Below are 26530 nucleotides of genomic sequence, written 5' to 3' on the forward strand. Positions count from 1 at the left end.
TGTTGTGATATTCACAGTCCAAGTACCTGTGGGCTTGGGTTTTGCACTGCAAAAAGTTATTGCCCTGAGCTAGTGTCCCTGGTGCAGACCGCCCTGCCACAGTGCCTGTGGAACAGCTGTGCTCAGGGTGGAGCAAGGCCTGCAGGTAAAGAACTCTACCACGGAGACCTACAGTGCACCTGCTGGTTCCTGGCTCTTGGACAGACACACAGCCCTTGCCGCCTTCTCTCTCCACCTTAATTGAGGACATGGCTGTTTTGAGAGCCAGAGTAGCCAAATGTTTACAAAGTACTCAGCGATTATGGCAAGATCTATAAGAGCAAAGGAATTAGTAGGCTGAGACATAAGAAAGAGATCTTTAAATAGGACATGTGTCAGACTGCCCTTCCACCTGTCTTGGCTGGTGAGCTTGTGAAAAGTGTGCTCACTTTTATCAGAACCCTTTGGGTTACTGTGCCAATATGAATGATTTAGCACAGAGCCTTTGGGAGTGGGGTCATCAGTGTCCCTCTTGTGGGGGCTACATTAAAGAACAGAAATAGAAGATAATTTTCTTCTCCTCCTCCTTTTTTAGTTTTAAGTAACATCTTGCTACATTGCCAAAGTTGGTCTTGAACTCCTGGTCTCAGGTGTTCTTCCTACTTCAGCCTCCTGATGGCCTGTAGACATGTGCCCCACACCCACCTCACCTAAGCACCTTAAAGCCATGTGGTGACTCAGGGATGGCAACTGGGTAGACAGCTCTGATCTCCACATCACTTCTGTGACCATTAAGTTTGAAAATGTTCTTGCAGAAGTCTTCACTGGAATATCTGGACAAGGATTTCGTTTTAAATATTTTTTCACACATTTTTTATGTAGGGTGTATTGGATATGCAGATTAATTGGTTTCATTTTTGGCAGGCTCATGCATGCACATAACAGATCTTAATTATTTTCACCACTTCTTACCAACCCTGCTAGTTTCATGTGTGTTGTGTGTGAATGTGTGTGTGTATGTGTGTGTGTGTTTTAGTGAATATATTTTGACCCATCCCTCTGGTCCAGGATTCAAGTAAATTCTTTTCACCTTTTGCATGGGTATTCCTGTGTTTTGTTTTATTTTTGCAGTTCTGGAGATTGAACTCTGGTCCTTTGCGCTGAGGTATATTCCCACTCCATCCATTAAATTTTTTAAAAAAGATATTTTGAGGCAGGGTCTTGCTAAGTTGCCCAGACCAAGGATGAACTTGTGATCCTCCTGCTTCAGCCTTCCAGAATATATGCCACTATACCTAGCTGTCCAGTGGGTTTTATTGTACATCTTATGCATGTGTACTTGATCAACTTGGGCCATAAGCTATACACCAGTTAAACAGGGAGATGCATGAAAAGCTATTAGGAGTAGAAAAGGGATCTGAGAGCAGAGGTGGAAATAAATGACTTAAATTCATTCAGTTTTCTTTGTACTCATGAAGCTTTTCCCACTGACAGCTGAAATCTAAAGAAACAACTCACTTTGTATTTGACCTTCCCAACACAGCTTGTCACCCCGTCAGCTGGCCATTTCCCAAAGGATGGTAGAGGGCAAGATAAGAAGCGAGGTCCAAGTTGTTTCCCAACTGTGAAAGACCTCAGGTTGCAGGGCAGTGCTCGCTCCAGTGATTACAGGAGCTGCGTCTGCTTTCTAGCTGGGCTCTGCTCTTGCTCCCAGCAGCACGCTCTAGTGCTTTCTGCAGCTGAGTCTGTATTTATGTTAAGAGGCAACTCCAAGATGAAGTCTCCAGGTGGGAACAGCTGCTCTTCCTTCTCTGATCTCCTATGTTCATAGCTACTGTCAGCAAAAATCCCAAATGTAATTACTGGTTCCAGAAAGGCCACAATTTGATCAAATGAAACAATGTTTACTGATCTTTCCCTGAACAATGTTAATCATAATACAGTAGAACAGACCTCATTCAGGGCAAGCACTCTCCTGTGTAAACTGAGCAAAACTAGATAGTCACTGATTTACATTAAAAATCACAGGGGGAGCACTGTGGGAGATGCTCTTTAATAGGGCACTGAATTCTGAAGTGTCATCCAAGTTCTTAGGAGTTTACTAGGGGAAAAGTTGAACACAAAATTTCTACTTGGATTCCTTAGTCAAGAGTCCTTTACAATAGTAGCCACTCTTCTTATCTTGAAATATTCACATTTGCAGTTAAATTTCATTAAAGCTTTCCTGAGTCCTGCCTTTTTAAGAAAGTCTTCCCTGGCCATGAACTTGGTGTACCCTCTAATCTCTATTATAAACAAAGTTATCTCTCTCTCTCTCTCTCTCTCTCTCTCTCTCTCTCTCTAAATAGAACTTTGTTTCTTCACATTTTAATGATTCGAAACATTTTTAAAATGTATACTGAATAGTGTATTGGTTAGCTTTAGCTGCCATAATACCATAGACTGGCTGGTTTCCATCACTGACATTTGTTTTCCCACATTTTGGAGGCTACAAGTCTGAGATCAGGGTCTGGAATGTTCAGGGCTCTCTTTCTGACTTATGTCTGCCATTTTACAGAGTCCTCACATGTCAGGAGGGGCAAGTGGGGAGGGATCTCTCCATTTTCTTTTCTCAGAAGAACATGAATCCTAATGTTTCTAGCAAGTTCCCTCATTATGACCTCTTCTAACCCTAATTATCTCCTAAGTTACCATCTCCAAATACCATTTGGGGAGTTAAGGACTCAACACATGGATTCTGGGGACACAATTCAGTGCATGGTAAACACCTCTGAGGTACAAAGCTCTGTTTCATTCTTTCTGTCCCTGTCTGACTGCAGATTACTGTCCTTGTATGGCATTCCCAAAGGCCCTCCTAAGCAGAAGCCTGTGTTAGCCTCTGTGGCCCGCTTGGCATTTCTTTGACTCCTTTCCGTGGAGTTTCCTCCATTCACTCGCACCTTTAATGTCTCCCATCACTTTCTCTCACCTTCAAAACAAGACAACTCTTTGCAGTGTTCCTCGTGCAGCTGCTCTTCTGTGATTTTCGGGGCCAATATTCTCAGAGTCTTCTCCCTTCGTCCCTTGCTCTCCCTCTCTCCCTCTCCTTTCTGACTTCTTGGCAGTCAACCCTTTCCCCTCACCAGTAGGGAAGTTCTCTGGGAAGCCCTGGGATCTCCTGGAGGGCCTGCTTTTCAGTCACCACCTTCTTACTGCTTTGCCCTGTTGGACATGGTTGACCAGGTTTCCATTCTTTTCTTTAAAAATGATTTTTATTGATTTTACTGAAGAACAGGGTTTATTAATTTTGTTTCAATTAATTTGAATTTAAACTTAAATAACTTCACATGACTAGTGGCTACTGAAAAGCATCACTAAACATTATAGAAGAAATGCCAACTACTCCATAAGTAACCCACCCAGTAACATTCATGGATATCCCAAAGCTTGATGATGCCTGCCTCTGGGCTCTGTGGGTGTGTGTGTATGCATTTACCCAAACACAAGTGTGTCCTCCTATTCAGCTTCTAGAATTTTGCATCAAATAGTAGATATAGACAGTGCGTGCTGAGCCAAGTCAAGTGGGGGTGAAGTATATAACAGCAATTTTGTTTTTTCTGCTCCAGAAGGTCAGCACACCAGATATTCTAAAATTTCTCCATCAAGAAGATCCCAAACACTCAACTGGCCCTGTATTGAAGCAAAAGATTCTTCCATCCATTTCAACTCCCACCACCTTGTTCTCTGGAGGCATGAGACATGTAAGTGTTGTCCCAGGACTGTGGACACAGGCATGATCATCAAGACATCACACTGAGGATGTAGTTCAGTTGACAGTGAATGTGCTTAGCCCACTTTAGGCCATGAGTTCATTTCCCAACACTAAAAATAAACCGACTGAACAAAAAACCCATACTGCATTAGTAGGAATGAACTGTTGTGAGATAAACAGGAGCCTGACCATAAGAATTCAGGTAGACTGGAAGCTGGGGAGAGCTTCACTATACTTTGAGGGAGTTTTTTTCCCCAATAATTTACTGTGAACATTTTCATACATACGGAGAGTAATAAAATAATGTGATTTTTTAATAAGAAGGTTTTAATTTTGATGGTCTTGTTTATCAAAATATATCCTATTTATTCACAGGTCATGAAGATAATTTCCTGTTTTAATCTAGTTAGAAGCCTAATGAAACTCAAAACTTTATGGTCATGTATCAATTTATAAGTTCTTTTATTAATCATATAAGCTAGAGGTTGAGGCTAGTTTTTCTTTTAACAGGTCACATAAATGAGATTTTATAAGCTTTTATCTATTAATCCTTTTAATGCCTCTCATAAGTAACAAGTGGGAAAAATATATTTACCTTAACAAAGGAAAATGCATAAAGGACACAAAGGACAAGCAACTCATAAAGGCATAAAATTCAAAGCATACCCAACTGACAAAAATAAGAAAATTGAGGAGATAAGTGATTGATAAACAAGGATGACAGGTTGGGTGTGGTGGGACACACCTGTAATCCCCGTACTCAGGAGGCGGAGGCAGCAGGATCGCTATGAGTTTGAGGCCAGCCTGTGCTACATAATCCTGTTTCAAAAAACAAAAAACCAAGACATAAAAACCAGAGATGACAGTGTTGTTTACCCAAGTGAACCATAAGCCAGAATCTATGAAACAAAAGCATAACTCTTACCTCCATCCAGCTGTCTCAGGACCTCCAAAATGATAAGGCATAATATACGATCCCCAAATAATCCAAGTAATATAAGGGAAATATTGTAACTCCCAACCTGCTAGATGACCAGTGCACCAAGATCAAAGCATGGAAGTTTTTATCTAAGACAGAAGGGGACCCTGAGGGTAATTTTTAAATATGATATTTAGTTACCTAGTATTGCTTTTGTTTTCTCCAGTGTCTTTGACATTTTTTATTAAATTCAGATCTCCTGGCCTCTCTCTTTTGTTCCACCAATCTCTAGTTCTATATTTATGTCAAGACCACATTGTCTTGTTTAACTTTTTAGTGAGTCTTAAAATTGGGTAGTATGTCTTTTATTTTTTTGTTTCAAGATTGCTTTATGATATTTTTAATCTCCTCTGTCTTTATAGACAGGCATTTTTATCTACTTCATTAATTTCAAAACATTGAGTGCTACTTTTTTGTGATATATTGTATGGTAGATGGCACCTTGGATGAGGGTTGTGAGGCCTCAGTTAACAGTTGGCTTACTTTGGTTGAACTACTGTAACACTTCACATGGACTCGGTAATTTATAGGTGGGAGAAATTTATTTCTCATGGTTTTGGAGGATATGGGTCTGAGATCAAGACCCTGGTAGGATTGGTGTCTAGTGAAGACCAATTTCTTATAGATGGCTCTGTCTAGGTATTCTCAGGTTATGGTGAAGATAGAGGGACCAGGGTCCCAAGTCCTGCAGGATGCCTCTTTTATAAAGGACTTACAACTATTCATAGGGCTGCAGTCCCATGACTTAGTCACTTCCTAAAGGCCCCACCTGATAACACTATCACATCAGTGATTGCATTTCAGCACATAAACTTTGGAGGCAACATAAACATTTATGATCATGGTTCCTTCTCTTATTATATGACCTTAGATAACCGCAGAGACTCAAGCTTCAGAGATTTCACCAGGGAAATAGATGTTAATTATTTTACTAATCTAATGTGTAGTGGAACTCCTGGGAATCAACTTCCAGGTCACATTCTAGCTCTTGCAGATGTGATGTAGAGACAATCCTTTAGACAATGTGACATCAAGGTGTCACGTTTTTATGTAAAATGGTACTAGGCTCAGAAAGTCACTTGCCTCTGACCACAGTTCATTGTCATTAATTCTCCTTAAAATATTCCCTCACTCCTTAAGAATATTTATCCCATTATTCTTGCCTCTTTCTGAAGTAGTTCTGGAAGTCCTCTTTCATGACTATCTTTAGTTGTTCTGTTATTGCTGCCTTGATGTTCTGAATCCATTCAAAACATTTATCCATCATGGTCGTTTAACTTTGAGGAAGAGCCAGAAACACATGGTGCTACGTATGGTGATAAAGTAGATGCAGACAAAACATAATGTTTTCATTGACAGAAATTGTTGACTCCCATGGAAAGGCCTGCCTCCTTCAAAACCATTGCTCTGTACCCCACACCTCAAAATGTGGGGTTTGCTTGCTGACAGTTGAGACACTGTCAAAATGCAGAATTTTGGCCCTATCAAGACCTACTAAATCAGAACATGTAACCTGACAAAAACCCAGGAGATTGACATGCCCAGCCAGGTTTGAGAAACACAGCCAAGACCTGCAATTTTGAATCGTGACAAACTGTTAGAACTCGGTGGGGATTCTTGAGTAGTTCAGGCCTATACTGTTCTTCATAGTAACCATTAGTCATATGTGGCTGCTTGAAACATGGCTAGTCCTATTTGAGGGAGTCTCTGAGTTTAAAACACATGCTGGGTTCTGAAGACTTTAGTGTGAGGAAAAGCAAAATCGCCTAATAATTTTGTAGGGCTGGGTATGGTAGAGCGTTTGCCTGGCATATGTGATCCCCTGGGTTCCATTCGCATCACGAAACAAAAACTGTATAGAGGCATGCTCCCGTAATAGTGTCTAGAATTTATTGAATTAATAAAAGATACTATAACCTCCACCTATTTTTAAAAACTGGCTATTAGAAGGTGTAAAATGACATATTTGGCTTACATTATATTTCTATTGGGCAGCACTGGGGCTGGGTCCCTTTGTAGCACATTCAGTATCACCCAGAGGAGGAAGAAGTTGCCTGCCCTTCAGAGAGAAATTCACATCCTCTGAGAAAAAGGAGCTACGGCTGGACAGAGCTATGAAATCTCCACTTAATGACAGAAGTACAAACAGAGACAGACTCTACATGGGGGAAATTGCCCAACCTCCCATGTTGTTGAAACAGGGCAAAATTGAAGCATATTGCTATTTTGGGAACACGTTACTAAATTTTTAAAGTGCTACAGCTCATTGTTGGCAAGGGGACACAGTAGAAACACTCTGTAACATCTCTGGAGGGAAATTATTAGTATGTCTCCAAAGCCTTGAAAATTCATTCTCCCCCCCCCCCCCCCCCCGTGCTGGAGATTGAACTCCAGCCTGCTAAGCTCAGGCTTTACTACTGAGTTACACTCCCTGCCCAAAATGTTCTTTGTGGCCTGACAATTTCAGTTATAAATTAAAAATTATCATAAATGTTATCCCAAATGCATACATACAGATTTCCAGAGAAGCTTTGTTTATAATTGTTTTTAGTTTGAAAAGTTGGCAGCAAATACCAAGAGAAAATAAGTTACAGACTCTGTGTGCCCAGGGTGATTCTACTTGTTTAAATTCCAAAGTCAGGTAAAATTAACCATATTTGGGGGGTGATATACATGTATAGAAGTCATAAAGAAAAGTAAGATGATTAACAGACAGTTTTGAAACTGTATTTATTTATATACAGGGAGAATAGGGGATTGGATAAGGGAGCAGCTGTGGGGCACTTTTTTGGGGTGTGTGGTTTGAAACAGAGTCTTACTATTGTAGTTCCTGAACTCACTATGTACCCCAGGCTATCCTTAAACTCATGATGATCTTCTGCCTCAGCCTCCCAAGGAATGGGATTATAGGCGAGCACCACCAAACCCAGCCACAAGGCACTTTGAGGTTCTGGTGATGGTGTTCTTAAAGTGAATCATGGGCACATGGGTTTTCATCTTATACTCATAGTTTATATCTATGCATTATGTAGACTTTTTTGGGTGGTAATAGAGATTGAATCCAGGGCCTTTGCACTGAGCTGAATTCTCCAACCCTTGCTATGTTTTATTTTTAGTTGGTGGTCACACTAAGTCACTGAGTTACTCAGGTTGGGCTTTAACATATGATCCTCCTGCCTCAGCCTCCTAGAATGCTGAGCTAATAGGCTTATATACACTTTTTATATAGTATGCATTTCATAATCTAAAAGAGAAAAAGAATACAAGAAAAAACAAGGAAAAGATTCTTTTTCCTTTGTCCAGTTAGAAAGTTACAAGTACAGCTTCTGATTCTGGATTTACCTATTTTCCCTTTTGATTTTGTCTGTGTTTGCTTTATGTTGCTAATATTACCAATGTAAAGTTGTTACTGCTTTCAACTGTGTTTATCTTTTTTATCATTATGATATACCTTTTTGTTTTTAAATAATGCTTCTTCACTTAAAATTTACTTTGTGTGATATTATAATTATATTGCTTCCTTGTAGGTAGTATTGGAAGGTATATAGTTTTCTGTCCTCTACTTTCCTTTTCTTTCTTTTTTTTCGTACTGAGGATCAAACTCATGACCTTGCGCTTGCCAGCCAGGCCCGTAGGCTGCTGAGTTAAATTCCCCAGCCCTGTCCTGTACTCTACCTTTCTGAACACTTCTATTTAAATTGTGTCTCACATGAGTGGTACAGCTGGCTGTTTGGTTTTTTCACATTTTGATTTGCATACTGTAGATATGCATAATGATAGCACTCTCATGGGGAGTCTGTGCCTGTGCATGATACGTCTTGCTGCTGCTTTTTCCCTGTTGTCCTCTCCTCTGTGCAACCCTTCCCCCCCCTTATTTACAAAAGCTTTGTTTCCATTTTTTCTTTTTATTTTTTCTTGTCTCTTTCTTCTCCCTATACCATTGACCTCATTTGAACATTTTTTCTTCCCATTTCTCAATATCTATTATACATTTTGATCCTTATTTATTCTTCTGGTTTCTCACCCTAGAGAAACTGTGGCATTTAAACTTGTGCATCTAGGGGCTGGGGATTTAGCTCAGCGGCATAAGCACCTGCCTTGCAAGCAGGCGGTCGTGAGTTCGATCCCTGGTACCGATAAAAATGAAAAAGACAAAAAAAAAAAAAATAAACTTGTGCATCTGATTTATTTCACTTAAGAGTATGGTCTCAAGATGCATCTATTGAGCTAGAAAGGACGTTTATCCTTTTTATGGCAGAGTAGTACTCTGTTGTGTACAAAAACACGTCTTTATTAATTAGTTGATGGAATATTTTGTGATATTTCCAAGATTTAACTATTACAAACTATGCCACTATTAACATGGGTATGCATGTATCACTGTGGCATGATGCTTTTAACTATTTCAAGAAGATATCAAGAAGGGAAACAGCTGGGTCAAATAGAACCTCTAGTTTTAAATTTTTGAGGAATCTCCACACTGATTTTCACAGTGGTTGCCCCAATCTACACTCATACCAACAGTGGAAAAAGGGGTTCTTTTTCCCCATGGACCCAGACCAACATTTGTTGGTTGTGTTCTTGGTAACAGTCATTCTATCTGGGATGAGATGGGATCTCAGGATTGTTTTAACTTGTACCTCTCCAATGACCACTGATGTCATCTGAGATTATTTCCTATATTTATTTGCTGTTTCTGTTTCATCTGTGAAGTGTTTATTATTTCAGGTCCCCATTTTTAGATTAGGTATTTAAATTTGGGGAGGTTTGATTTTCTTGAGTTCTTTATATATTCTAGTTATTAGTCCTTTGAGTAATAACTGGCAAAACTATTTTCCTACTCTGTGGGCTGTCCTTTTACTCTGTTGGTGATTTCTTTTGCAGTATAAAAAGCTTTTTAATGAGAGGAGAGCCCAGTTGATTCTTTGTGATAGCTCCTGCATAATCAGTGTTTTGTTAATAGTCTCTGTGCACACCTATTTTCAAGAGTTCTACTTATTCTATCTTCCAGAAAATTTAGTGTTTCTGTTTTAATGTCTAGATCTTTGATGCATTTTGATTTTAGTTTAGTGCATGGTGAAAAATATAGATCTAGTTTTAATCTTTGACACAGTGAAAGCCATTTTTTCTAGCACTATTTATTAAATAGGCTTTTCTTTTTGCCAGTATCATTCTGTTTTTATCACAGTAGCTTTGTAATATAATTTCAAGTCAAGGATTGTGATGCCCTCTGGCTTGCCTTTATTGCTCAGAATTGCCATTGTTATTTTAGGGCTCTTCTGGTTTCAAATGAATATTAAAATTGTGTTCTGTGAAGTATGCTATTGATATTTTGATGGGGATTGTATTAAATCCATATAACGATTTTAGAAGTATAGCCATTTTCATTATATTGGTTCTTCCTGCCCAAGAACAAGGGATATCTTTCCATTTTCTGTTATCTTCTTTGATCTCCTTTTTCAGAGTACACTGAGTAAATGTCTTTTATTTCCTTTGTTAGATTGATTCCTAGGTGTTTTATTTTCTGGATTCTGTTGTGAAAGTCATTTCACTAATTTTTCTTTCAGTTTGTTCTTCATGTACAGGAATGCTTTTCTTTGTTGGTAGGTTTTTGACTGTATCTTCAATTTCATTGACTGATACTAATTAGAATCTTTATATCTTCTTGATTCAGCTTTGATAATTCATATGTGTAGAAATCTGTCCATTTCTTCTGTGTTTCCATCCATTAGAATACAGGTTCTCAACGTACTAATGATCTTCTGGATTTCTGCAGGATCTGATGTGATTTCACCCTTTTCATTCCTAATTGAATAGACTTGAGTTTTTCCTGTTTTTGATAAGGTTGGCTAAGGATTTATCAATTTAATCTTTCAAAGAACCAGGTCTTCAGTTCATTGGTTCTTTGTATTGTTTTCAAAGTCTCCATTGTATTAATTTCTGCTTTGATATTTACGTTCTCCCTTGTCTGAACTTTGGGCTTGACTTGCTTTTCTTCTTCTAGATGCTTGGGGTTCAACATGAGTTGTTTACTTGAATTCACTCTGCTTTTCAGATATGGGGATTCATCTGTAAATTTCCCTCATAGGATTGCTTTCATTGTGTTCCATAAATTCTAGTATGCTTTACTAGCATTATCATTTAATTATAGAAACTGGATAATTTCTTTCATATATATATATATATCTTTTATGAGACAGGGTCTTGCTCTGTAATTCAGGCTAGTGTTAAACTCACTATGTAGCCCAGGCTAGCCTCAAACTCATGATAATCTTAATGCTTCGGCCTCCAAATGCTGAGATTACAAGCATGCACCACCATTCCCAGCTCTAATTTCTTCTTTTATTTCTTTCTTTGTTTATTTTATTTTATTTTATTTTATTTTTTTATGTGTGTTTTTCATTTTTATCGGTACCAGGGATCGAACTCACGACTGCCTGCTTGCAAGGCAGGCGCTTATGCCGCTGAGCTAAATCCCCAGCCCCGCTCTTTGTTTATTTTAAAGCACATAAAACCAAGGGAAACAAAACAGAATAAAACCAATCAAAACAAACCAGTATAAGTGATACAGGACTTCGAAATAATGCAAAATTAACAATAGTTACCATAATACTTCTTGTTGTCTTCAAAATTGCTACAAATAACTTCAGATATAGTAAAAGTTAAACAGAACAGAACAGAATAGAACCAATAAAAACAAAACAATAAATGCAATAAAGGACTTCAAAACACTACAGTAGTAAATCCAAAATGACTACCATAATATATCTAGCTATCTTTGAAATAGCTACTCATGCCATCAGATATAACAAAATCAAATAAAACAGAACAAAACCCAATCCAACAAAGCAATGAAAATGATTCAAGACTTCAAAGTAAGACAATAAGGAATTAACAGTGGCTACCACCTTCAGAAGGAGATTCCCTTGGATGCCATACTGTGTGCCTCTATCCTCTAAATAGGTGATCAGACAACTATCCATAGACCTGCAAGGTCAGAGAAACACCAAAACACCTCAATAGGTATCATCACAGCCTGTGTTTCTCCGGGTCAGCCAGTTGCTTATGGGGGTGGGGCGGGGGGAATGGTTCTTGTTTGCCAGCCTGCACTCTGGAAGGGTTAGGGTTTGGCTGTCCCCCGACTGGCAGTGGCCCATGCATGGCTCTGGTTGGCAGGGAGGGCTTACTTCTTGGTGAATCCTTTGTTCTCTCCCCTCACAGTCTATGAATGGTGCTGACTCATGGGGAAAAGGCTTGGGTCTGGCTCTCTAATTTCTTCTTTAATTTCATCTGTGACCTATTGGTTATTTAGAGTGTGTTATTTAATTTCCACATCTTTATGAAGTTTTGTGATTTTGTTTGCCAATGATTCCCAATTTCATGGCTCTATGGTCTGATAATATGCATAGAAAATTTTGATTTCTTTGAATTTACTTTTGCATGTTCTATGAGCTACTTTGTGGTCTATTTTGGAGCATGTCCTGTGTGCAGCTGAGAAGAATGTATATTCTAATGGGAGGGCACTCTGTAGACATCTACTAAATCTGTTTATTCAAAAATCTGATTCAGTTCTGATATATTTTTGATTTTTTTTGTCTAGTTGATCTATTTGTGACAGTGGAATATTGAAGTCCTGCAATTCCTTTATATTAGTGCTTATTTGATTTTTAATGTCTGTTTGTTTTGTATAGTTAGGTGTTCTGATATTTGGTGAATATATATTTATGATTATTATTTCTTTCTCTTGGATTGTTCCCATTACAAAGATGTAGTGACCTTCTTTGTCTTCCTTGATAAGTCTTGGCCTGAATTTTGCATTATCTACAAATAGAATAGCTATCCCTGCTTTCTTCAGGGTTCCTGACTCATGGATTATTATTTTCCATTCTTTGACTTTCAATCTATGAATTTCTTTTTTAATTAAATGTGTTACTTGTATACATATTATTAGATTTTCCTTCCTGATCCATTTTTCCCATGTCTTTCTTTTGAATTGAGACAGTTAACACTGGTGGTTATAGGTGATACATATTGACTTATACTCCTTATATTATTTTTCTGTTGTTTATTTGTTTTGCTTTTTAATTATTTGCTTTGCCTGATAGGCTTATTCTGTTGAGGTTTATGGAGTGTAGTTTTCATTATCTTGTTCTAGACTGTCCTTCGAACATTTTGGATTGCTTCCTTGGTGGTCATGAATTTCTTCAGGTGTTGTCATAGAAGTATGTCATTCATCAATTTTGAAAAATAGTTTTGTGGGGTACATCAATCCTGGGATGAGGTTGCTTTCTTTTAGGGCTTGAAATATTTTACTCTAAGTTCTCCTTGACTTGAGGGTTTGTGTTGAGAAGTCTATAGTGATTCTGAAGGGCTTTCCTTCATATGTGGCTTGTTTCTTTTCTCTAGCAATTTTTAATATTTTGTTGTTATGTTGAATTTCTGGAATCTTGACTAATATGTGTCTTGGTGTAATTTTTTTATCATGGTTAATTGGAGTTCTGTATACCATACTTATCTGCATGTTAAATTCTTTTTCCCTACCAGGGGAGTTTTCTGCTATGATGTCTATGAACAGATTTTTTTAATGTCATTTATGCTATCTCCTCCTTTTTCATTGACTCTGATCAATCTTATGATATTCTTTTTTGTTTCATCTAGAAACTGCTGGACTGATTTCTTGTGGTCCCTTGATATTTTTAAGAAGTCTTTCTTTTCATGATTGCTAACCACAATCCTATCTTCTAGGTCTGATATTTTGTCCTTACATTGGCGCATTCTGCTGCATATACTTTCATTTTAATCTCTTGGATATCTATTTGAATTTGTTTCAGGGTTTCTATTTCTTTCCATTGTTGGGCTTTCATGGTTTCCACCATTTTTCTAAGTTCTTCTTCTTTTTTTTTTAACTGTATCTGCTCTAGAATCACTAATCATGTGTTTTATCATAGTCACCATCTGTAGTTATCTGAGAAATTATTTCTGATTTGAATTTTTTCTAGAACCTTGTTCATCTGCTTTGTTATTTCTGTTGTTACCACCACTTCAGAGAGTCCAGATGAGTGGATTTCAGTTTGTTTCACCTCATTACCTCCTGAGTTTGCCTTTAGTGAGCTGAAAGTCTGGGTTGCATCTTTCTTAAATGTCTTCTAATTTTCTTTCTTTCTTTTTTTTTTTAGTTTAATTCCTGGATTGATTCTTGTAATTGCTTGTGGCAGGTAACTTTATTGCTAGTCTTTAGAACTCTTAGAAAATGACTATGTCTCAACAATATTTTCCAGGTGTAATTGGCCTTTGGGTTTGAGTCTGTTGCAAAATTGTACCTCTTCAATTTATTGAGGATGAGAAATTGCTGCCTGTTTGGCCTAGCACCTTTTTTCCTTGGCACTGGCCTATACTGTTGTTTATGACTCTTAGGCAATCTCAATCTTGTAATACTAAGAAGAAAAACTTATTAGAACAATCATGTCACCTTGGCTAAAGTAGTACAATCAGCAATAGCAAGAGCATCAAACATAGAGAATGACAAACTGTGATAACTATTTGCCACCTTTAATTGTATGAACTAAAAAAAATCTAGAGCAAACCAGAAAATTATATACAGTAAATATGCCCTCTGCATGGTAGTTTTACCCTCAGAGGAGAAAATTTAAAGGGGATTAAGGGAAAAAATAGAAAATAAAAGAGGATAATTATAACCAAGCCTGGAGGATAAAGGAAGATTGTTCTGGGAAACTAGTGAAGAAGACAAGAGGGAAAGAGAGAAGGTAGAGATAAAATCAAGAACCAAACAACAGACAACCTAGAAACAATGTCCACACTCATAAAAAGAGAACAGGGAGAAAAAAAAGCAAGAAAAGATTAAAAATAAAAAGTCCACTTCAAGGTATGTCTCTGCTATTATTGGTAGACCTAGTAGGCAGAGAGAGCTCAGATCCATGTTGACTAATCCCAGAAAGTCAGCTCTACATTTACTGTGGGATACCAGATAATCCCAGCAGGCCTGCACTTTAGTTACACTGAAGTTCAGGCTGGTTTCTGGCTGTGAGGCTGAAACTTCATTTGTGTAGCCTGCAACACTCCATGTGCCTCCTGACAGCTTGAATGTAGCTCCTTGGCCTCCTGCCAACTTGAACTCTCGCCCTGACATGGGGAGCCAGTAGAGGGAGCCACCAAGCTCAGCTGGCCTCTCTCTCCAGGATGGGTACTGGCCAACCACCTTCTCCTGGGGGACATCTGAACCCAAATAACTCATGAGCCACTGCAGTTTGCTGCAACCACTGCTCCTTTTCCATTGGTGTGTTTCTCTATGGAGGCCTCTGGGGTCAGAAGTGTCACCATGCATGTGCAGGTTTGAGCTGCCCTTCCCATACAGTGAGTCAGAGCTCAGAGAGAAAATGCCACTTACCACCTCCTCCTCCATTGTGGTATCTCTCTTTTCTCTCCCCATTGCTTCAGGTCCTTGCTGTGTGTTGGGGACCCACATTCTCCTCCTTTTCCTCACATTGTTATATTCTAGCATTTGATACCAAATCTCAGAAAGGCTGTTTTTCTGCTGTTCATGACTGTGACACCTTCTCAGAAGTCTAATTAGATATTTTAAAATGCAGATAATTTTTATACTTTTTGTAAGAAGTAGTTTGTTGTATTTTATTGTAATTTCTGATATATATATATATATATATTAGTTGTTGTTGTTGTTAAATCTACTGACTTGTTTCCTATTTTTTCTATTACTTATTTATGGTCTGTTGTTTTCTCCTGCTTTGAATTTCCATCTTCATTCTCTTTTTCTCCTGAATTCTTTGAAATTAACTAAATCTTCTGCCTTCTATTGTTTCTTTTGAGCAGTAAACTATCTGCCTTTTTTTCCTTCCTCTGTCAAGTGTAGAGCCAGATGTGATGTTGTATGCCTGTAATCTCAGCACTCTGGGAGGCCTAGACAAGAGGATTATAAACTTGAGCCCAGCGTGAGCAATTTAATAACTTTGATCCTGTTTTTAAAAAACTGGTTGAGGAAGCAGCTTAGTATGAAAGCCCCAAGTTCAATCTCTAGTTAAAGAACAAAAAGCAAAACAAAACAAAAACAAAAAACCCCTCTGTCATCTCAACATTTTATTATTATGTGCCTGTGGGTAGTATTATTTAAAAATTATTTGTTACTCTTGAATCTGTGGTTTATTGTTTCTTGTCAGTCTTAAAAAATTCGTATTACCTCTTGAAATACTTTCTTCCTCATTTTTCTTTGCGAGGCTCTAAGTATACATTAAACATTTTCATTATATCCTATATATCTCTTCGCTTTTATTTTTATCATTTTCTCTATGTTCTTCTCTATGTATTTTCTACTGATCCATCTTCCAGTGCACCAATCTTCTTTTCAGCGGTATCTGAGTTTAAGTAAATTTGTAGAATTCTTTAATTTCTGTTACCTTAATTTTTAGATCTAATGTTTTAAAATTTACATCTCCTCAATGAACAGTGATGTTGAACTTATATATATATATATATATATATATATATATATATATATATATATTTATTTATTTATTTTCTGCTATTTCTTTTTCCTCTGCTGCTGCTTCGGCTGCTGCTGCTTCTTCCTACTCCTGTGCTGCTTCTTTCTTTCTTTCTTTCTCTTTTTCTTTTTATGTTTCTTTTTCTTTCTCTTTCTTTCTCTTTCTTTCTTTCTTTCTTTCTTTCTTTCTTTCTTTCTTTCTTCCTTCCTTTCTTCCTTTCTTCCTTTCTTCCTTTCTTCTTTCCTCTCTCTCCCTCTCCCTCCCTCCTTCCCTTCCTCTCCTCCTCTTCCTTCTTTTTTATGCATAGGATCAAACTCAAGACCTTGCTCTTGCCTGGCAGGTGCTTATGCTGCTGCTGCTTAGATCCCTGGCCATTACTTCTTCACTGAGAAGTTTGTATTCACCTCAGATGTCCATTTTTGGATCGGATCTTTAAATTTGGGGGGGGGGGTCTGATTTTTTTTTAGTTCTTTACATGTTAGGCCTAATTTTTATTTGATCATTTTCCTATAGACTCTGGCTCTGAAAAAATTATCTTGTTACTTATTTTCTTGACTTTATTAATCACCCTTATCTTCAAGTTTGTCTTAAACGTTGCCAATATCTGATCAGCTGTGGATTTTTGTTTTCTTCCATATTTTTAGTCACTTATACCATCTTAGCTTATTCTAAACTCTCTTGGTTTCAGCATTTCAAGTGCTACATCCCAGGCCAACTCTCAGGACTGAAGAAACTTGGACAGTTGGGCACTTTTTGGTCCTGATATACCTGGTAATTTTTGATTGAATGTTGGACATTATGTACAAAAAATTGGAATAAATTGAGACTTTTACAGAGTTTTCTTCCTTTACAGAGTTTACTTCTGTGTTTAAGGGGAAGTTAGGGGAGAGACAAATGGTCTTTATCCAGTCTGGGACTGAGCTCCTGCAGAGCTGGTTTTCAGTGTTTGCGAGGACACTGGTCTCATCTCATCAACCCTTACTTCCAATAAGAAAGCATTTGAGGGGCTCCTCTGAAAGCCTGCATATCCCCCAGCCCCTGCTCTGTGGTAACCCAAAACTGTTTTTTCTTTCTATCAAGATGGTATTTACTCCTAAGCTTCTCAGTGTCTCCGCCTCAGGCTCTGATGCAGCCAAGTGGAGTTGCTGCTTTTCCTTGAGTGGGAAGGCAGCATCTGGGGTCACCTTCTAATCCATGCCCATTTTCTTTGAGAAATTAGCTTCTTGAGTTCTGCATGCTTTCATGGCTTTGGGTGCTGATTTTATCTCCCCTCCCTGTCCCAGCACTGTGTTAGGCATCTCCGTCTCTCAGCTCTTTCGTGAGCGTCTTGTCAGTTTTCCAACCTCGTGTGCCTTGCACTTGCACAAAAGCCGCAGAGGGAAAAGTGAGCGGCAGGCTCCCTTCGGTGGGCTTCTGTTCTCCTTCACTGTCTTGGCGCCTGCTCCGCACTGTGCCGGGACAGTTTAACACTTAACTCCCTCAGCTTTCTCATTGTTCCTGGCAGAAAAGTTAGCACAGTGACAGTACCTAGAGTGCTCTCTGAGCAGAATTCTTCAGCTCCTCCACGCATCTGCCTTGCTCTCCTAAGTAGTTCACTTCTTTGACCAACCTCCTCTGCCCATTCTTTCCAGTCTTCACTTTTCATACCTCACTCATTCATGCTTCCCGACCATCCCACGTGTTCTTGAGTGTGTATGGTTTTAAAGTTGTTTTCCATGCAGCAGTCATGCAGCACTGGCTGATGACACTTTTCAGAGCCAGCAGCCAGGTGTGATGAAGCTGGGATATGGTTGACATTGATTAAACAGGTCTAGTTCCTCAGAGGAATTGTTGGCTTGATTTAAAAAAAAATCTCTCTCTAGGGATTCACAGTTTCTGCCTGGAATCTTTCCTAGTGTTTTAAAATATGGAGGAACTGGTTGGGAATTAGAAGCAGAAGTTGGGTTTCTCTCTGTGAAGTCAGCCATGAAACTGGTTGTATGCAAATTGTGGTAATGTTTAAGCAAATTTAATAATGATAATTTTTTTCATCTTTTAAGTCCAAGCACCCTTCTCTCTATCATCTAAGCTTAGAGTGCCCTGATTTATGATGATAGTTTTTAGGTACCCATACAAATGTAAGCACAATTTATCATTACTTCTGACTGCATACTTCACACACCTCCTTCCATTCAGTTCTCACCATAACACTAGAAGAGCAGGATGCTTGTTCTCAGTTAGGTTTTTGATGCAGCCAGTGGGTTACAGAGCAAGCATTTGAATCTGTCTGATTCCCACTCTCAAACACTTTAGCCCCATGCTGTGCTGTCCTATCATGAATGCTATGTGCCGCCAAGAGCCATCCTGCAGCCCTGCATAGGAGATAGTCTGCTTCATCCCAGATGGTCCATGTTAAAAGGTGGAATTCCAGGGGCTGGGGATTTAGCTCAGCGGCATAAGCATCTGCCTTGCAAGCGTGTAGTCGTGAGTTTGATCCCTGGAACCGGTAAAAATACAAAAATACAAAAAAAAAAAAAAGTGGAATTTCAAAACCTTTGTTGTTAGGCAAAGACTGTATCTGGGCAAGATAGAGCTTCCTGAAGACTCCTTATCGCTTAGGATGCAACTTCCTTTGGCAAAGTATGACCTGGTGCTTTAACCTAATGTGAGTCAGGACACATGCTCTGTGTGGATTATGATTTATTGGATATGTTACAATTTATTATATCTGTCATTCTTGATTTCAGGGAAGTATAATTAGCCTTAACAGCACTTGCACAGAGATGGGTAATTTTGACAACGCTAATGTCACTGGAGAAGTAGAATTTGCCATTCGTTATTGCTTCGAAACTCATTGTTTAGAAATATGCATCAAAACCTGTAAGAACCTTGCCTATGGAGAAGAAAAGAAGAAAAAGTGCAATCCGTGAGTTTTTTGTTTGTTTGGTTGGTTTTTGTGTAAGATGTATATTGATTCTAAAATATGTATGATTCTAGAGTTATAATATTATTGATGCAAGGATAGACAAGTATGTTAACAGAACAAAATCAAATGTCCAGCTACAGACCTTAGAATATGTGGGAACTTATATATGGTCAGGGGGTGTTCTAGACCATTCAGGTTGCTGTGTAAGATTAGGCGGCTTACTATATGTGCTGCAAAGTGAGCACTATCCTGGGTGGCTTGTAAGCGACAACAATTTATTTCTCGCACTTCTGATGCTGTGAAGTCTAAGGTGCTGGCAGATTGGGTCTGATGAGGGCCACTTCCCTGGCGCATAGATAGGCATCTGCCTCTGTCACCACACGGAGGAAGGGGGCGAGGCAGCTCTCCGAGGACCCTTTAATTCATTCGCTGTCTCTTCTTACCTCCCAAAGGCCTCCTTCCACATGCCATCACACTGAGGGTAAAGTTGTCATGTGAATTTTAGAGGGACATAAATATTCAGCCCATGGCAGGGGCTAATACAGATCAGTGTGGGGACAAGTGGCCTTCATAAATGGTGTGGAAAATTTGACTTTCCATATAGGAAAAACAAACTTAAAATCTTGCTCCAGGGTTGGGGATTTAGCTCATTGGCATCTGTCTGGCAAGCATGAGGTCGTGAGTACCAAAAAACAAAAAATCTTACACCACACAATTCATAAATATATTAAAATTTTTTCCACCTCTTAGATATGAAATGATGAATCCCCATTATTTAAATGTGCATTTCCCTGACTGTTAGCAGGGATGAACAATTTTTACATGTGTGCTTTAGCCGCTTAGATTTCTTTTTCTTTTCACTTTCTGTTCACATTTTTTGCACATATTTCTGTTGGTTTGTCATTTTCTTGTTTATAGGAAAGTTTTGTGTGCATGTGTGTAGTACTGGAAATTGAACCAGGGTGCATGCTACCACACTGAGCTACATCTACAGCCCATAGACATGTTTTTAAAAATCTATTATTCTTCTGTTTGTTTTGACAGGATCTCACTATGTAGTTCAGGCTGGTCTTAGCTGGGATTATATTCACACCTGTCTTTAAAATCTACTTTTAGAAGGTCTTCTAAAGTTCTTCATTGGTTGGATATATTTTACATATCTTACCTAGCTATTCCTTATTTTCTAATTTATTTGCAGTGGCTTTGCTTGTAGAGAATTTGATAATATCTAATTTATGAAAATCTTCCTTTATGATCTCTTTTTGGGGCAGGGGATGTAACTCAGTGGTAGAGCACATGCTTAGCATGTACAAGTTCCTGATGTCAACCCCTAGGACCCAAAACAAAAAGAAACAAAAATCCCAATCAAAAAAATTCTGCTTTTTCGTATGTGTTGAATTCCTATGCCAACTGAAGGTTATGAATATATTCTTCTCCGTTTTCTTCTAATATATATATATATTTTAAACTTTAGAGCCTTTCCTATTAGAATTGGAATCGATTTTCTGTGTATGGCCTAATGCAAAATCTCATTTTTGCCTTTCTTTTCTACATGGAAAACTTTTGGTACACTATGTTAATTGCCAGCAGTCAAGTAATGGTAGGAAAAGAAATGTCCCTCAAATTATGAGATATAAGAGGGACCATTTCTGAAACAGACTATTCCAAATTTCCTGAGGTTCCTGTGGGTATAGCTCAAAGGTGTAGCGCTTGCCTACCATGCACAAGGCCCTGGGTTCAAACCCCAGTCCCTTAAACACCCTGTATACACACCAAAAGAAAAAAGCACACACCCTGTCGTTCTTGGTTTGGTGTCTTGCATACGTGCACCAGGACCAAGTGTAACGGTTGTAGCAGAACTGTTTATAATAGCAAGACTAAGACATGAGACAAAGGCTCCTCAGGAGGGTAAGTGACTCATGATGGGCGTGTGCTATACAGCCCTATGAAGGATTATAAATGAATGAGCTATAGCTACACACAGCATATAGATAAATCTCATACTTTAAGTGAAAAAAGCAAGTTATAGAAGACTCCATATGAGCAGGTTTTTTTATACAAAAGTTCAAAGCTCAGCAGAGAAGAATAGTCTTTGAAGCTTAAGGAAAAAGCGTGAATCTTAAGCTTTCCATCTCCTCTTTGTTTTTGAGGTTGAAAGACAGTGACAGGTGGAGGTAGAGGCGGGGCAAGCTGGGGTGCGGCTGATTTGTTCAAGGTGAAGAATCTGGTTCTGTGGTGTCATCAAGTGGCAGAGGAGGAGGGGATGCAGACTCCAGGAATAGGGTATGAGCAAGGCAGGGAGAGCTTCACTGTCCTCCCCCAGGAATATTTCACAGGGATCATATAGCCAATGTTGTCCAAAGTCTGTGAATCAGAAACTGTACACCCAACACTAATATGACCCATGTCAGTCTTGGTCACTAAGTCTTTTCTATCATCTCAAGATCCAGAAGGAAGCAGTGTGAAGAAAAGGCTGATGTGTGGGTTCTACTTCTTGGGGTTTTTGGTCAGCCCCCTTGCTGAGCTCTCATTTTTGTCCTTCTGCTTTTGGCCACAGGTATGTAAAGACGTACCTGCTGCCTGACAGGTCCTCTCAGGGGAAGCGCAAGACTGGTGTCCAGAAGAACACACTGGACCCAACCTTTCAGGAGACCTTGAAGGTACTTGGACAAACATTCTTGCACTGAGCCCTACCTTTCCCAGGCTGAGTATGCGGATCAGAGTCCAACAGGAGATTATTTTCAAACTCTTGAGTCAGTTAAATATAAGTGCAGACACTGTAATGCATTTCTTTGTGGCTCTGTCAATCAGTGGCAAATTGATAGAAAATAGATTGTAGCCTTTGTACAGGAAAAGTGCAAACTCTGGAGGACTTGCAAATGGCTTTTGATTAATGATTTCTGAGAAAATGGGGAGGAAAAAGCCTGGCTGCCTCTGTGTCTCAGGCTGACAATCAGGCACAAAGTGATTTTAAAAATTGATTTGTTTTGTTGCATTTGTATGAGTATCACAGAGGCATGCTCAAACAAGGGCCCCAGAAAACAAGATGGATGAGTCACTATCTTTGTAGAAGTGATTCTTTATTGTAATACATGAAAAATCCAGATTTCTTCATTTTTTAATGAAAAAGTTATTTTTTTGGAAGGAAAAAGGAATTATGTTTTTTACTTTAATGCTAAAAAATGAGATTATGATTTAGAATGGAGCTTAGGTAGACCTGGTTTGGGTTGGAGAAGCAAAGTTTAGCCTGGCAGAGGCAGACCGACTTTGGGAGTCCCAGCCAGAAGGGCAGCCAGGCTGAGGGACGCCCCAGTCGGAACTGGGCAGCCCAGAAATCCTGCCATCTCATGCTGGCTGTGGATAGGAGAAGGCTTTGTTTGCCTTCCTTGGCAAATAAGGGTGTCTGTGAACTGCCAGCCAGGGGCCATCTGGGTGGCTGGCTCGGAGCCCAGAGTTCATTAAATAATAATAGCCATTGTTTCGTGGGCCCTGCTGGGCCAAGGGCTTTATATACACACTGAAGGAGACATTAGAATCCTTCTTTTCTAACAGGGAAACCAAGACTTAGAGAGTACTTAGAAGTACTTAGCTTGAAGCCAAGCTAGACTGGCAGCCCTTCTCAAGTTTCCTCTGCATCTGCGTAGGAACCCTCTGGGGAGTTTTAGAAGTTGTAGATTCTGACTCAGCGGGTGTGGGTGGGGTCTGAGATGCCACTGTTCCCACAAGCTCCATTGCATGCTGGGATGCCACTGGCCTAGCCCAGTTGAGCTACAGACAAGTCGCTGGCTGCAGCCTGGTCTGCAGTTCTTGCACCTGCTGGAAGAATCTGGAAAACTGCAAACTGTGCCAGCTCCACACACTTTTAAATTGATATGAAAAATTCCTCATCATATATTTAGAAAGGCATTTCAAATTAGAGGTTTAGAGAAGAGGATTGTTTTAGATAAATATTTAATTATATAGTTCAGTTTTAAAATTTTAACCTCTGTCTCTGTCTCTCTCTTTCTTGTTTTGAGACAGGATCACACTAAGTTGCTAAATTGCCCAAGCTGGGCTTGGAGGTTTGCTCCTTCTGCCTCAGCTGCCCAGAGTTCTGGGAGTACAAACGTACCACCATGCTTGGCTTTTTTTTTTTTTTTTTTTTTTTTAAAGAAATTCATGTATGCCAGCCTTGGCAATTTAGCAAGACCCTGGCTCAAAAACAAACAAACAAACAAACAAAAACCAAACTGCCGGAGATGTAGCTCAGTGGTCTAGTGCTTGCTTAGCATGCACTAAATTTTGGGTTCAGTCCCCAGTACCAGAGGGGAAAACAAAAAAGGCTTGTAGAAACTAGTATTTCAAAACACCCTTTGGTTTGGCACTCAGGAGGGTTGCACAGCCGGAGGGAAGGAATCAGGGAAAGATAGGGGTGGACCATGAGACCTGCCTCTGGCTAATTTTGAGAAAAGTATACATGAAAGCTGAGCGTCTAGAAATGCAGCCTCCAGGTGTCCTGGGCACTGCGCTCTCTTGGGGACCTCTGGACTCTGACAGACCTCATACATACCTGGGAACCCTTGGAATGAGCTTGGGAGGGTGAACTGACACAGCAGGTCTGATATGGTCTTGACACCGCCTGTCCCCGTTCTCTGGGGCACCTTCTGTGCCAGACCTCGTGGGGCTGCAACAGTCTTAGGGCCACTGGGGCCGGCTTGTGGCCACAAAAGTGAGTCTTACTTGACATAGCAAAAAGGTGGCAGTCCTGTTTGTCAGGGGTGATCAGTTGGTGAGGACAAGAAGTATTTCTGAGTGTCAGAGGGCGCTCAGCAAGGGTTAGTGGCAGCGCAGTTGATATTAAGCGTGCTGGCCCCAGGAGCACAGCACAGAAGGAAGCCCCTGCCCACGGCTTCACACTCTTCCTGGGACAGCATCATTTCTCAGGGGGCAGCAGACACAGACTGGTGCGCTGGGCTTAATGACTGGGCATGGGCCTCGTGGGAAAAACAGGTCAGTGCCGTGTTTCCGGGCCGACTCAGAAATGGGCCAGTGACTGAAGGGAAAAGCTGTGAAACCAGCCAGGGGGGTCTTACAGAGGGAATGTGGCTCAGAACTACTGACCTAAAGGGCACAGCAAGAGCAGGGGAAGGAAAAGGTGCAGGCTGAGATGGCACCCACTGCCTGCTCCTTCCCTTTAGAGTCTGAGAAAAGTTATCTCTCTGTCAAAGGGAACTGGGCTAAAGGTGCAGGAGAGGATATGGAACCCAAGCAACAAAACACTCATCTGCTTTACGTGGCTGTGCCTGCCTTTGCCTCGTGACAGGCAGGAGTGGCCCTAGGGGTCAAGATTCAAACCCCAGCAGGCACTGGGGTGGGGGCAGCACAGGACAAAGGCCAGCAGGGAGAGCTCAGTAGATGACAAACACAGTAGTTAACAATGCTGGCCTGCCAGGGAGGACAGCTTCCAGGCGCGGGAATTTCTAGGCTTCTGTGTTTTCAAGGGCAAAATGGTGACTAAAAATACTGACCTCACTGGATGCTTTGAAAGATAAAGATCAATAGATATCTAAGATCCAGCTAAAAAGGAGAATTCAGTAACTTGTGTTCATTATTAAGAAAATTCAACTGTTTAGTTTAAAACAAGACTCTGAGGGACTGAGATGAAATTAGCCAGCTCACAGTGTGGCCCACACCTCAAGCACGACTACAGGGCTCTACACTCAGGGGCCTTTGGCCTCTGGGCTCCTGGGGAAAATGCTGTCTGGTGGAGGAAGAAGATTCTCCTGTCACTCTTGTCCATGTCCTGAACTCCTAAGGACAGTTTGATGCCAAAGTGCCTACTCAGTCCAGAGTGCCATTGTGTCTGCTTGGGGAATACAAACTGGGGTAAAGCTCATACTTTGTACTCCCCCCCCCCCTTTTTTTTTTAAAGTGTTGGGGCTGGAACCCAGGGCCTCAAACATACTAGACCATTCTATCAGTGAGCTATATCTCTGGTTCCAATGTGTTGCATCTTTTAAAAATTAAGGCCCAATTTTTAGCTTTTTTTGTCTTTTTCCTTTTTATTGGTACCAGGGCTCGAACTCACAACTCCCTGCTTGCAAGGCAGGCGCTTATGCAGCTGAGCTAAATCTCCAGCCCCTATTTTTAGCATTTTTGGATAAGCCTGGCTGGCTGTAGTGTTGGTCAGATGCAAATTCAAGTTTTACCTTGCCAAGTCCTTAGCTTGATTTCCAGGTGCCTCTGGCTGGATAGACTTTCACTTTTGTATTATTCTGCGAAAAAGGGGTGGGCAGGGGACTCGGTGGCAGTAAAGCACAGAGCATTTGGTGCCTGAGGGAGCTCTTGACAGAGCGCTCTGTTCTTGTCTCCTGGCTTGAAGCAGCTTGGCCCACTCTACCACGCGGGACCCTAGCTGCAGCTGAGTCTTGGGGCTCAGCCCTGGGAATCCACTGACCACCTCCCTGTGTGTCTGCAGTACCAGGTGGATCCTGCCCAGCTGGTGACCCGGCAGCTGCTGGTCTCCGTGTGGCACCTGGGCACACTTGCCCGAAGGGTGTTCCTTGGAGAAGTGATTGTTCCTCTGGCCACGTGGGACTTTGAAGACAGTGCAACACAGTCTTTCCACTGGTATCCACTCCAAGCCAAGGTGATATCTGGTTTGAGATTGAGTGTGCTCCTCAACTGGGGACTCCCTTTTCAGAGGCTAAATCCCTGATACATCCTATGTCCCCTGTTCCTCTCTCGTCAGTATGAAAACAGGCCCTGGAAGATATCTGTTGCCAGCCCCTGGTGCAGGGCCTCGTATAAGATAGGCCAACACCAAGGTTGTGTCAAACAGAGCCTTCTTTGGCAAGTGGACTAGTAGTAGAGTGCCGAGCAAAAAAGCACTTCTCCTGTGCCAGCTAACGGATTCGACCTGGTGCCGGACAGGATTGTGTCCTCGTAGGCCTGCTCCCAGGAGGGGGGTCTGGGGATGGTGCCTGCTTTTCACATGCTGAGGGTGGTAGCAGCTGTATCTTACCTGCCACCCAAGAGCCAAACACCATGTTTCAGCATGGGCAAGGCTGGCCTACACAGGCTTTCAGGAGTCCTGGGCCTTCTGCCATCACCCTGAGGGTTGCTTTTCTCTGCCAATGGGATCTACCCCAGCATGTGGACCCTTTCTAGTATACAGCTCTCATCCTCTTGGTGAAAGACTAATGAGATTATACAGTTTCCTTTTTTCATTGACTGACAGAATCACCCACTACCAGACAAACCACCTTGGTAGGCAGGAGGGTATCAGCAGGGGTCAGGACAAGATGTGGCCAGATACCCAAAGCCTGAAGAGCTATCATGGATTTGGGCATTTCTGGTGCCTGTCGCAGACCTTGGCATGCAGGAGGGGTAGCTGGAAGTCTTATTGACCTAGGTAGGGG

The 26530-nt window shown here is 40.5% G+C and overlaps 1 protein-coding gene across 6 annotated transcripts in view; it reads left to right on the plus strand.

The window, feature by feature from the left end:
* The window catches only part of Sytl3 (synaptotagmin like 3), a 78499-nt gene that overhangs the window by 48209 nt on the left and 3760 nt on the right, over positions 1-26530 (plus strand). For 5 of the 6 annotated variants that reach the window (XR_010041904.1, XM_023564567.2, XM_063232961.1 and 2 more), the window contains 4 exons: positions 3585-3719; positions 18952-19130; positions 21688-21790; positions 25588-25758. Coding sequence is in view for 5 of the 6 variants with exons in the window: in XM_023564567.2 (XP_023420335.2) it covers positions 3585-3719; positions 18952-19130; positions 21688-21790; positions 25588-25758 (588 nt within the window). In the remaining variant the exon portion in view is untranslated. The remainder of the gene's footprint in view (positions 1-3584; positions 3720-18951; positions 19131-21687; positions 21791-25587; positions 25759-26530) is intronic. The other variant, XM_063232960.1, reaches the window with a different exon arrangement.

This window comes from Cavia porcellus, unplaced genomic scaffold, assembly GCF_034190915.1.
Source record: "Cavia porcellus strain 051 isolate PalLab524CR breed Dunkin Hartley unplaced genomic scaffold, mCavPor4.1 scaffold_22, whole genome shotgun sequence".
Classification (NCBI taxonomy): Eukaryota; Metazoa; Chordata; class Mammalia; order Rodentia; family Caviidae; genus Cavia; species Cavia porcellus.